The 13,782-nt window shown below is 45.6% G+C and overlaps 1 protein-coding gene across 1 annotated transcript; it reads right to left on the reverse strand.

Annotated features, from left to right (window-relative positions):
* Positions 1–10,682: 10,682 nt before the first annotated feature.
* On the reverse strand, positions 10,683–12,121 carry LOC135400409 (putative nuclease HARBI1). The gene is made up of 3 exons (XM_064632249.1): positions 12,021–12,121; positions 11,441–11,612; positions 10,683–11,360 (listed from the first exon to the last, which is right to left on the reverse strand). Exons 1-3 carry the CDS (start codon positions 12,086–12,088, stop codon positions 10,683–10,685), a joined length of 918 nt encoding a protein of 305 aa, XP_064488319.1. The 5' UTR covers positions 12,089–12,121.
* Between the last annotated feature and the right edge of the window lie 1,661 nt (positions 12,122–13,782).

Genomic DNA, 13,782 nt, shown 5'->3' on the forward strand with positions numbered 1-13,782 from the left:
CGCCTCTCGAACTTCTTACCAGCCGTACAGTCTCAGCGCATGCGTATTACGATAATACTGGGACTGGGTCCGTCGAGTGCCTATAGGAGGGAGATTGGCTAGGGGAACCCTTTTTGAGTCGCAACTTTCAAGGCCCTGGGTACGTCATGGTTAACACTCATACATCGTACCGTGACTGTCGTTGTCGAAAAAACGTAGTCTGAACATGGGGCCACTCCTTTAAAAATCGGCGAAATCCCCATAAACACAATGCATTAAAATTCATTTGGCCGGGGTACACTAGATTTATATTGTGTTAGCGCCTTTCATGTCTACATAGGTTCTTTACACGGCGTTCTTCTGAATTAGACGATGACATTTCAAAATTTTTAATCTGTTTTGCTGTAAATTAGCATAAACGCTGTCTCCCAATGCATTCACATCCTGTAAGGCCGTTTCCCGCGTAGCGGCTGAGCATGGTGACGGAGAGCGCCGACCGTGACCGCGTATTTCGGGACTGATACAATCTGTGTCGAGCTTATACTAAGCACGGAAGCTCCTATTTATAGACATGGGGTTCTTTTTCTTCGCTGTACACTTGAGCCACAACTAATACATATTATGTGCGCATGAATGAAGATGGATATAATTGTTAATCGCATTATTGTGACCTATCGCTTCAAAGCTACTCTATAGCTTATACGTTTTAATAATGCACCACTACTTCGACGCTGTCACAGGGAAAAGTATCCAATAGGTATAAAAACCCATAAACTAGGGCTGAAATGCAGGTTGGGACAAAGGCTTACGGAACACGCGAGAGACGTACTTTTCCTACGGTGCGACACCCTAGCGGCGGACGGAAGCGGGTGAGTTCACTGTTTCTGAGGGGTGGTAGGATGTACTGTTAGCGACACACAGTAGCTTCCACTTCCCAGACACGCAAGAGGCTCCGAAACTACTACTGTGTGTCGCTAACAGCGCACGCTTCCACCCCTCCGTGCAGTTACCTCACCCGCTTCCGCCAGCCGCTGCGGTGTCGCAAGCGAGGAAAAAGCACGCACCTCGCGTGTTCTGTAAGCTTTTGTCCCAACCTTTACTGCAGTGAAGTGAACTTCTCAAGTGAAGACGGTTCCGCAAATTGCCGAGCCGTTACTTTGTACGCTGCATCAGTAATATCTTCCTCTGCAAGCACGTCGCAAATGCGTCAGAATAGTGCGCCTTTAATGTTCCTGTTTCTCCAAAGGGAGCCTACCTCCATAGGTAGCTCTCCTTGCTTCATGACAATACAAGTCACAGGTTTGTGCGTGCGCAACTATTTTGCCCCCCCCCTTTTTTTTTTCTTCCTTCGTTGTTGCGATTTCGAGTGGGAAAGCAGCTCTCCTATGTCGCACTGAAATAAATGCAATATTTCTGGTTTCTGAAGCCACAAAAAGGAAAAAGAAAAACTTTATCGAACTACGGCATCTATTCTATAGAACTGTTGGGCGCAAGCCCTGCGTAGCCTACGAGCTATCGAAGCTGTAAGCTGAACCGAAAATGAAAGAGGATTCTATTCATTCTATTTACGGCCTGTATATATATTCCTGTATACAGTTTCTATAGAAATTTGGTCTCCAAATATTCATTGGAAATGAATTAGGATTAGGTAAAAGCTGGCTTTTGTAGCTACCCTCTGTAGACTTTTGCATACAATTCCTGTAAAATTTAGACACATCTTTTTTATAATGAATAATTCAGAAGGCATTCTACATCTATGGTGACGTTCAAACCAAGCACGGCATCGCCTCTTTTCCTGCCTATATCGACAAGCAGAACAAAAAAAAAAAAAACGTACTGTTAGAAACGTTGTATACAATCTATTCGTGTGGTACTTACGTCCGACAAAACATGCTTCCTTAAAGGGACTCTGACCAGAAGTTCGACAAATCTTTCGTTTGCATCTATTACGAAGGTATAATATGCCTCCAAGCCACACGCGAAATATTTTGGCTGTGCGCGGCGGCAAAGTTTGCCAAACGGGGAGCTGAAAACCGACTTCGCTTTTCCTCCTCAACTCGCGCAATCGGGGTCAAAATCTAGCCTCTTTGTAGTGGACATCCGCCAATTTCCGTGCGCGTGACGAAAGCACGAGGTCCACGTTTCATTGGGCGCCCGGACCGGAAGTTATGTTGTTAGTGAGTTTGTGAGAGCGCCGGCATCCTTCCGGAAAGCGATCTTCAATATGGACGTCGAAGGAAGATATGCGGAGACTTCGAGCCCGGAACTTCTTTCTGACCTTTCTGCGATCGATAAGAAAATTCTACGCGCTGAACAGCTCGGTGGGCTTTCGAAACGTCGCCGATGCCGCGAATGCGAGACGAAGTTAGAGCTCTACGAACATCGGTCACAGATGAAGCAAACAGCATGAGTCGCCTGTCTTCGACAAACAGGTAAGCGATGAGCTTTTTAACGCACACTGTGATCGAACATGTAAACGTTCTCTGAAATTTCGTGTTCTAATATTTAATGCGCACTTGCTGTTCATGGTGCCGGTGTGGCTGGTGTGTCATAATGCCGAAGAAGATCGAATGCTTGTGCTGCAAGGAGCTAGAAAACACTGCCGAATGACTGCAGTATGAGTGCATTACAACCCACGAAGATTTCCAACTTCTATGCTTCAATATGACTGTCCTGAAGGTCGCATATTGAACTCCGTGGGCAGCGCGAACCTATGAGCGAATATATTCACAAGTAAGTCACATGTGTCCTTGTCGAACGATGTTAAAATTCGGGCGCCCAAAACTAGTTTGGTCCTGCATTGAAGTCGTTAAAAACTCCAGTACAGGGCGCAGCACATAAAAAAACTATACAGTACACAACTCTGAACTGGAGAAAACCAATATAGGCAATTTTGTAATTGTCAGTGTGCTGTGTCCTGAGTCACGTTTTTATGTATTGCCCTGTGCATAAGGTTTTAGCTAGGTTTTTAGCGATATTGAGTGTTCTTGATTGTCGATTCAGTGAAAAGTACAACAATGTTGGTTTCTAAAAGAACACAGCATGTGTACTAATGTACAGGGTGTGGGCAGGTAAACTGCAGTTGCTCTCAGGTACATGTAGAAATGACACTACACACACACTGTACTGTAACCGGTTACCTATTTGCCTAAACTATATTTTATGTGCATCTGTGTAGACGATGCAGATACACTGCGTATCGCCAGTTTGCAAGGTGAGTATGGCACAAGCTCTGGAAAAACAAGAGCATGGTCATCCCAGCCTGCGCAATGAAGAGGGTCTGGCAAGCCTTTCCCACAGAAAATGCCACAGGCTTCAAGCACCCAAGATCCTAACTGGAGGTACCTCTTCGCACAGCTCGTCTATCGCATTTAAAATAATTCAGCATCTGTATTTAGGATGATTTATAGCTCTCAGGATGATGCATGGTTCATGAGTTCAATATGTTGTGTTGAAACACAACACTAGTCCTTTTTAATGAGTCTTCAGAACGATAGATGGGCACTCCTTTCGTGACATTGTGTACCATTGCTACAGTGAACAATTTCTTGAGCAAGACTGATGAACGAACGAAAAACAGAGTCTGTCTTCCAAATATGTATGTTCCTTGTAACTTCCGTATCTGTTAAGTGACCCATGTTGATGTCCCCCTCATGTAATGCCTGCAAAGGCCTTTGATATATATTCATAAATAAATAAATATCAAAACGGGAAAAAGATGTAACACCTATCCTCTCTTTGTGTGAATGATACATATACATTCTCAGAAGATCTGTACATAGTCACACTTCCCCTCATTTTGCCTAAAGCCTAGTTCCACCTCTTACATCATATCCACATCTTCATTCTTCAAAGCAGTACAAGGCTAAAGTAATTGGCTACTACATAAAAAGAAGGAGGGGGAGGAAAACAACACCTGGCACATCTAAAATTCGAAGAAACCCTAGTGCTTTCACGGGGCTACTCACGGCTCAGTCCTGGATCAGATCCGGATGGAAAACAGCTTTTGTGGGCCTCAGTGATAGATTCCCTTGATTGCGCTGACTGTGAGGCACAACTCATTGGCTTGGTGGCAAAGTGGGCTTGCATCTGATAGTACGATTTGGAATAAAGGGAGCAAGGAACATCTCTCTATGGTCTCAAGAAGAATATCAACATTACCTGTCAAGGTACAGCATTTCATGTTGCTTTCGGTAAGTACAACACTCCTCATAGCAGTTACCATTCGTGTTGGGAAAGCATGCTGAAGTTAGCTCAAGCAGTGCATCCAGAACTGTGAATCAGGTTCACCCTTCCACCCTTCTTAGTTGCCCTAGCAAAAGCAAATATGTAATGCTGTACACCATATCTGATTCTAGCACACTATATAATTGCTTTGAGTGTTCTCAGACTCCTGAAATGGAGCTACCTTGTACATACGCTGTGCCATGTCGGCAAGAACATAAATCAGACTGCCTTTATTTTTTTAAATTGGCCCTTCAGTGCTTCATGTGACTGCAAGAATGGCATCCCCTAAACAATAGGCAATGAGAATGATTTCTGCAATGTATTGAGCTTTGTAAAACAACAACTTTATTTAAAAATATATTCCAAAAGCCGGGTGACGACCTCATATTGTAGCATCCTTTACTGCAAACACCGCTCAACACAGTGATTAAAAACAGAGCGTAAACGTTTTGTCGCCTATCCGGGTGGCTCAGTACAACAGAGGCCAAAGATGAGCACATCAGCCTATCTAAGAGGGCATCATACACATCCGATAGGGGGCCACGGCTTGTATTACAGGCTGAAGCATCACGCCTGATAAAGCAGGATTCTAAGAACTTTCTAGGGCCCCATCGCTAGTCATGTGCAAGGGTTAATGCACCATCAAAATATATGTCCCTTAGGACAGCAATGGTAGACTAATTCAGTCCTGGTTAGTTAAGCTAAGCATTAGTAGCCCTGGCAACGTCCGTTGTGTGCTATTTTAGTCTTGTCCCACGTCTTTTGTCTATATCGCCAATGTAGGTTGCATCACATTCTATGCACTCAACTTGATATGCACAGTCAAAATGCCTGATGGGCAGAGTGCCCTCCAAATAGCGTATGAAATACGTTGGATGAAAGGAATCCGCACCAGCGATTTGACTCCTTTGATGTTGTTTTTGTTTGTGTTACAATTACTCTCTTTATTCTTAATTGTTGTGTTAAGCCGGTGTTCTCAGTAAAGGATTTTACATTATGAACTTTGTTTGAATGATGATTAGTGGCGAGCTTCATACCCTGGGCCACTACTCTAACAATTGCTTGTTGTAGTGTGGCGAAATGGAATAACGAGCCTTGTAAACAATGTACTTGGCAATATATTTATTTATCTCTCATAGGTTGATGAACCCAGTGTGGGGTTACATAACGGAGGGGCATGTAATCATACAAGACCGATCACCAAAAGGCCTTGCTTTTGACTAAATTAAAATGTCAAGCGATTGTAACATAACGAATGCTGCATGGTGGCGATATGATAGGTTCTCCTCACGAGTTGTCGCCACGGTTACGGTTAGTTGAGAAACTGCATATCCAGGTAGCACGATCAAATTTTAATTAGGCTACTTTGGCCAACACGCGAGCATAGAGCACAGTGTCAAAAGCCCTTACAAAATAAAAAAATACCTCATCTACGTGGACCTAGAAATCAAGACTGCTGTGAACGAATTCCACTACGTTAGTTTTGCCTGAATACCCTTTTCTAAAGCCATGCTTGAATTTAAAAAAAGAAATCGACAGACTCAACTTGGTTGACAACGTGGTAGTACATGATGTGCTCCATTAGTTTACAGGGAACCCTAAAAAGTGGAGCTGGTTCATAGATAGAAGGAGCATAGTTGTCACCTCTTCTGAAGACAGGAATTAGCTTGAGACCTATGTCCTCGACTCGCACACATACTAAGCACCTTTGGGCAAGATGATAGAGTGGGCTGAAGCTATATGATGACCCCGCAGGGCCGCCCGGTCGGCCTCTTCATTGCCGGGTACGCCGACATTACCAGGTACCCACTGTAATACTACGCAGTGGCCCAGGTCTAGCAGCTCCTTGTAAGTTTCAAGCACGTCAGCAACAATGGACGCGAGAGGACCTCGAATGCCCATTGTTGCGAGGCATTGGATAGCAGCTTTCGAGTCTGTGTAGAAGACCCATGGCCGAGATGAACACTGCAGGATCTTGCGCATGGCAAAGAGCAAAGCATGTAGCTCAGCACATGTTGACGACGTCAGATGCGAGAGACGGAAGATACCAGTTATGTCTTCGGACGGAATAATATAGGCGCATGCAGAGCTGGATTTTGTGGACGAGCCATCCGTAAAAACAGAGTAAAGCCTGCATACAGCTCGCTTATCATATCCAGTGTGAGCGCCTTGGACACACCTGCAGCGGCATCATCCTTTCTCTGCAGCCCGGGAACGGATAGTGAAGCAGATGGCAGAGGGAGGGTCCAAGATGGAGTTGAACGCGCCTGGGGTTCAACTTGAAAACGTGGCAGGTGAGGCTTCAGCTGTTGAATGCAGGACCTGAACTTGTTAGTCCTGCGACGGGAAAGCTTCAGCAGTAAAGGGTGGTGCCAACTCGGGCTATAGTGCGCCCAAACCATGGTAAAACTGTGACTTGTTAAATATCAGACGATTATATAAATAATGTACTTTGTTGTTTGGTAAATTGAGATATAGACAAAAACATGCTATGATAAAAATAAGCAATTGAAGAAAAGGCAATTGTTGGCTTTGTGTGACTGATGTCGAGTTTGCCACACTACGTGTTGAATAATAATGTACGCTGATACGCTGTAGCATATAAAGTACAATCATACACACGCTCAATATGTGGTGGATATGTGAAGCCAATATACACATACTTACATTTCAAACTTTCTTGAAAAAGGCAGTCCAAGTCTGTCGGATTTGCCAAACTCTGTACAAAGCCAGTAAGCACAGTGTAGAATGACTGATTCATCTTTCGAAGGCAGAGGTGCAGCTACCACGACGCTTCGTCATCTCAATGCTTCAGAGCGGCATAGCCTAGTAAGAAGCCATCAGGATCTCATCAAGATAACTTGGTTGAAAAAGTGGAGGGTTCTGTGGGATACGTAAGAAAGCATACGCGTTACACAACAGCTACGAGAATGATCGACTGCACTTGGAAATGAAAAATAAATGTGCTAACCTTGTTGAAACTACTTTTCCGTCAGGACCACACGAGGGCACATTTGGTTTCTTTAGTTGAAGGTATCATCAGGTCCCCATGCTCCTTTGAGATGCAGCAGACAGAATTTCACTGAGGCGAGTGACTGCCGTTGCGGTTCGTCGCTTCGCAGCAGATCAAGAACAGTACACCGCAACGATAGGTGAAACGTTCAAAATATGGTGACCTACTCCAACACCAACCCAATGACCCGAACAAAGAGGATGAACCGGGAGTCACACAAGTTCGCAGTTAGCAAGCTCGGCATACGGCATCCATTACAGCTGACCGGATACGGAAGCATATATCGAACGCCGTGTACAGATTGAAAAGAAAATCGTAGAAACTGTTGCAGGTGATAAATGCAGGGAATATTTATCTTTTTGAGGCTCCGTAACAAAAACATATTAACGTAGAAATGCCATTTCATGAAGGAAATTGACAGATATTGCGTGACCACGTGACGCGTTTGAGCCAATTGTGGGTGTTGCGAGTGGCCCCCGTGTTGACGTCATCTTGATGGTGGGCCGGGGTGGATATTCTATATAAACGTATGTTTTCTCGGTTTGACGCTAGGCGTGCTGCACTCGGATGAAGTCGAATGTTTAAAATTCGAGTTTCAACAAACCGTGGGGTCTTAATGCGTGGATTTTCGCATGGAGAGTCCTTGTGGGTGCTTTATCGACTACAAATACGAAAGAGCTCCCACAGTTTCTGGTCAGCGTCCCTTTAAATAAGCCTATACATGTCTTTATGCAACGCTTCCGCTTTGTTGCCAAAATGACATCCGGTTTCGCAGCACACGCGCTCTGCGCCAGCCACTATGGCGATTGATACAGTTATCGCTGCTGATTTGAGGAGAGAGAGAGCAGTATAACGTCTTTTTATCGCAATTCAAATTGTCACAAAGAGGCGTACGCCCCCCGCTTTCAGAAAATCAAGGGGGAACGTTATCAATCGAAATGATGGTTGGCTAGAAGCGTGCTGTGCGGTGACGCTTTGTTTTTCGCTGCTACCCTTCTATCTAGTTGTTCCACCACCATGTTTTTTATCCATAGGTTATGTTGACTTTTATGTAGCGTTAGTGATTAGCTGTGTCAAAAATTGTCGTTTTTTGTTTGTTTTTTCGTAAAATTTTTTCGAAAAATTGGTAAAATTCGAAAACATTGTTTGTTCTTATATATAGTTTCACCAAAATGAGCAATAGTCTGCACACAGTAGCTTGAGCTGCCATTATATCACACTCTCAAAACAGCTTTACCGTTTAGTACGCTCCCGTTTTCAGCAAATCAGGGGAAAGCACGATGTCACAGGGGTGATGGTTATGCTAGGTGCGTGCTATATGGTGAAGTTTATTTTGTGAGGGTGGCCCACGATCAAATTTATTTCAGTTCTCAATTAAAGTGAAACGTCGTCTTCATTGTGTACCACTAAGTGGCGTGAGAGGCAAACACTTTTATTGTTTAGCTTTCTCCACACCGGCAAAATTGGATAACTAGCACTGATGACATGTAGCAGTGGGCAGAGTGCACACAGCGTGCGGCAGTCATCGCACTAACAGTGTTGAAAGCGACGAAGCGACCTTGTGACTGGTCTTACCTTACCTTACCTTATTTTACCTTATTACCTTATTTTTGAAGCGTGATGTGGGCAAGTTAACGCTTGTCCCATCCTACAGTTGGCAATACAAGGACTGGTCTTCCGCCTCGATGCCAATACGCGACAATGAATGTGACGGCTTATTGACTATCGCTATCGGATCGAACAAGGTAATGTTTAATTCCAATGGCAGATTCCGAGCAATTGGCGGACTCAGCAATGGAGCGGCTTGTTCTGGCCTAGAGCAAGTGATCCCAACTTGGAGCGGAGCGCGGGTGGCTGCGCGTGACCGGATAAAAAAGTAGAAGTGCCAAGCACGAGCACGGCGCGACAAAGTTGAGGCTGGACTATGAACAGTATTCCCCGCAAGTTGGACCCATGAAAAAATGTAAGAATAAAAAACATATGTTTGCACGAATTGTAGCCAACATCTGTGAGGCGCTTGGAGTCCAACGAACAGGAGACCAATGTTGCAGCCTCTGTAAGACCATGATGAAACGCAAGAGAACTGCACTTGTACACAATAGTACTTCGGAGAATTCCCCAACAGAGGTTCCTTGCGACGACGAGTTGTCAAAGATCCGATGGGCCGACGACAGCATTGAACCCGAACACTTAAGAGACAGCTATGGAATAGTGTCCCAAAAAACCTGTCCCGGGGCTGCATCTCCTCAAGCATCATCCGTGCCCGACGAAGTGGCGTCTACCGAGGGGGGACGTACCACTCCAAATGACAGTGGGGTTGCCTCAGATGCATCATCAACTTCTTAGCAAGGTGCAACAGCCACAAAAGGGGTGGCAGCCACCCCAAGGGTCACTCAGAGCAGCAGGACAAGGATGCAGGACATGAAATTATTTTTTCCAAGAAATGGAACGCCTGCAGCATGAAAAAGAAGAGAGACTGGCTGCAAGGCACGAGGAAAGAAGGCTTCATCATCTACAGAAGGCAGCTTACCGGGAAGAAGTGCGAAAAGAGATAGCCAGGCGTCACCAAGAAAAGATGGCATTACTGTCCCGAATTCTTGGAAGTCCTGACGAGAAAGAGACACTTGGACTTGGAATTAATGTACATGCATCAATAAGTTCTAGTCACTGTACAACTGCGTCCATATGCATATGTAAGCTTTATTCTTTTCAATAAAAACATAACTAGAAACGTGTAATTTTAACTTTTGGCAATTATTCTTGCTCAGCAAAATGCAAAACATAATGGCCATGACTAGAGGTGAGCGTGAATAACATTGACAGTACCCGCATCCATACTGTACTCGTGCATGTAAGATCCGCGACTGCATTCGCAACCGTACTAGTTCACATCCGCACATCTGCAGTTTGCAGTTCCTGCACATATTTGTAGGAAAAATTCAATATGACGAAAATGTTTTCTTACAAACGTTTTCATTTTGCAGCATGCATGCTACTTGGGAACATGTCATCCAGAATTGTTCATTTTCACATTAATGAGAATTTACATGCGAAGGGAATGGTTACAAAGCAACATAGTCCTAAAGCGAGGATGTCAAATTAATGAGAGTTATCTTGACGATTTATATTTATGTCAATTGTGAATCCACGGGGGGACGCCGACATAGCCACAACTGCTTGCAACGAGAATTAGCCGAAGCAGGCTAAAAACATAGATGACTGAAGGGGCCAGGGCTAGAATTAGCACTTTAGTCATGCAGATTTCTTAGTTTTATATTTCTATCCGCAAGCCACGATGCAGCACAGTATAACCACACCCGCGCACACTTGACTGCCTACACACGCATTTGTCCGAAAGTTATTGGCGGGTCGACATGCCTGTACTGTTTCTCAATGCATTTATATCCTGGAGTAAAATGACGCACTCACACTCGGACACAGAGGGCCTTTCCCGTTCGTTCCCTCACGTTGCCTCATTTGTGCTGCAACTCTCTCTCTCTTTCTTGATTTCTCCCAGTCTGCGCAGTGCAGCCTCTTCACTGCCCAGTGTCAAATTCGCCTCCCCATCACTGCGCATCGAGTTAGTGTCGCCAGGCACCTCAGTGTCCTCTGTCTCGTCAGGGACTGTATCACCTGCGTCTATGCAAAGATTGTACCAAACGCAGCATGCAAGAATAAATTTGTTGAGCCAATCAACCGTGTGCAGCTCCAAGTACATGGGTTGACGGAAGCGTTTCTTCAAACTGCTGAAGGCATTCTCTATCAGCACACGGGTTGCTGAGAACTTCATGTTGAACTCCCTTTGGGCTTTTGAGAGGTTCCTGTAGTCTCTGTAGGGTCTCAGGAGATATTGTCTCAAAGGATTGGCTGCGTCACCCAAGAGATGGTACTTGTCACCCTGACACAGGCCTGGAAGCTTAGTGGCCAAGGACGACTGGCGGAAAACACGTGCGTCGTGGGTTCTGCTTGAGCTCCCTACAAGTACATCAACAGAACGTCTTCTGTTGTCACAGACTGCTTGTAGAGTGATGGAGAGGTAGTGATGCCTGTTGCAGTATGTAGCTGCAACCTTCTCCTTTGGGCACTGGATTTTGATGTAGGATCCATCTATGCAGCCAACCACACCAGGTACCCCAGACACCTGTAAATGTAATGAATTGTCGTTCCATTTCGTATTGTGTAACATGCTACAAAGTACAAAGAAACAGTTACTATACATGCCTTCTCAAAATCCCTAGACAGCCTGTCCATGTCATCAGGAAACGTGAGGACATTTGGTCCCATTTCAATGATAAAATCTGCAACCCTTTGCAACATACGATGCACAGAGCTCTCTGCCAGGTCGAACCTGCTTGCCACATTCCTCATGCTAGACTTGTTAGCCGCATACCAATATAGTGGAGAGCACACATAATGCAATTTGAGTTCGTTGGTCCAAAATATCAACACAAAACACAACAAATAAACACATGCTGTTTATCAAGCTTACTACTCCATTTTAGCTGGAAGCACAGTTCTCAGACAAGTGCACACTGGTAACAAAATTTCAAAAACTACCGAACTACATCGCAATAGCAAGAAATAAGGGAGACAACATAAGAGTTGGCCAAGTTGGAAGCGCAAGCACCATCTCATGACATTATATGCGCAAATCGTTGCTCAGAAAGAACACACATTTTGCGAATGTGGTTGTTATTGTAACTGGATTTAACTACCTGTGTGGGCGCGGTGCTGTAACTAATTCAAGCAATAACAAGAAATTATACAATCAAGTAACAGCCTCGCCACTTTAACATATCAGATGAATGACAAGACATGGGACTCCACCGACTTCGCTGGTACACCACTGTGATCGCTCGAAGGGCACATCGACGAAGCAGAGACGCCTGCTGTAAGCGTGTTGGCGACTTCTCGTGACAGTCTGAAATGCCTGCGAAACTATAGTTGCAGAGACACCTTTTAACATTTAAACGTCCGCAAGTATGCACGTTAAATGATGCTGAAAATCGTCGCGCACCTCTTCGTCGTTGTATTCGTGGACCACGCTTTCGATGAACCCAAAAACTTCTGGCCTCTTGGCTGGCACTCGAAACATGCCATGAAAGGCACGTTTATACGCGGCAGCAACTTCTCAGTCATCGTCCTCGCTCTCATTGCTTGATTCGGAACTTGAGCTGGTAATATGTGACTCACCGCTTTCATCAAGAAGCAAAATCGACAACGTACGAGGGGGGGAGGATGGCAGGATAGGCTCGCCGTTGTTGGCCATACAGAAGTGGGCTTCGTCACAGTGGTGCGCATGGTGTCTACCACAGCAATCAAGACTATTGAGGTGTTGAAAGACATATTTCTTCACAATGGTCTTCCCGAGGTACTGGTGTCGGACAATGGCCCTCCTTTCACCAGTCAACTTTTCGAACGTTTCTTGTCGGAACAAGGAATTCATCATGTTCGGACACCTCCATATCATCCCAAGTCGAACGGACAAGCAGATAACTTTGTTCGAACTTTAAAAGCTGCGCTGTCCCGTTCAAGCGTGGAGGACAGGGAGGTTTTGAGAAGTTTCGTTTTCAAATACCGGGTAACCCCACATGCGCCGACCGGCCGTCCACCCTGTGAGTTACTCAACAATCGGCATTATCGGTCCGTGCTGGATCTTGTACGGCCCGCTGGTCCGTCTTCATCTCCTCCTGCAAGAGACGTCGCCGCTAAGGAACGTCAGAAGCGATGTCACGACAAACGAGCATGAGACAGATCTTTTGGGTCCAACACGTGTGTCTGGATGCACGACCCACACAAAAGGGGACACTGGAGTAGTGCGACCATTGTGGGCCAGGAGGGGAAGGTTATATTCCGAGTGCGAGACGCTGATGGTAAGATGCATCGCGTACATAAAGATCATCTGAAGCAAAGGGGAAGTCTTCAATCCTGGGAGGACGAACTTCCTAGGGCATCGCCTGCCTCTTGTCTCTCACCAGACTACCTCATGCCATTCCCAGAAGTCGATGACACCTTCACCTCCTGTGGCGACAACCAGACATCAACTGAACCGTCTCCCGTTCGCAGGCCAACGTCGGCACCAGGAAACGAAGCAACGGGACCGGACAGCAGTGTACGCCGCTACCCCTTACGGGACCGTCATCCTGTCGACCGCTACGGCTCGATCTAAAGGGGGAGGTATAGATGAGATAGCCGTGGGTGTGTAACCGTTTAATGAGTGTGACATGAGATGCAGGGAATAAACATGCTGTGATCAGTACGCAGCCGAGTCCAGAATGAGAACATGAAATACGCGCTCTCGCGCTTCTTCGTTAGCCACCAGTCGCGCCACCACAGTCACGACTACAGCCAAAAAAAAAGAAAGAACAAGAACGCAAAACAAACCAAAACACAAAGGAAGGACAGACGGATGGAGGATAGAGGAGGTTGAAGGATGAGGATGCGGTGAGGTGCACGAGTTCGTCGGGGAGAATAGAGTATTAGATGGGTCGATGAGCAAGGCCTGTCTTCAGCAGGAGGAGAATGAGGTTTCTTGCTTTGGCGGAACGTTCGGCAGAAGAACC

The sequence above is a fragment of the Ornithodoros turicata genome, chromosome 7 (genome assembly GCF_037126465.1).
Source record: "Ornithodoros turicata isolate Travis chromosome 7, ASM3712646v1, whole genome shotgun sequence".
Taxonomy (NCBI): Eukaryota; Metazoa; Arthropoda; class Arachnida; order Ixodida; family Argasidae; genus Ornithodoros; species Ornithodoros turicata.

Coding starts and splice junctions, on each gene's coding strand:
- LOC135400409 (XM_064632249.1), bottom strand. CDS start 12,088: ATGTGCCCTTCGAGCGATCACAGTGGTGTACCAGCGAAGTCGGTGGAG. Junction 11,613..12,020: donor TCCCATGTCTTGTCATTCAT/CTGATATGTTAA, acceptor CTCTCCACTATA/TTGGTATGCGGCTAACAAGT. Junction 11,361..11,440: donor TGTCTAGGGATTTTGAGAAG/GCATGTATAGTA, acceptor TTACATTTACAG/GTGTCTGGGGTACCTGGTGT.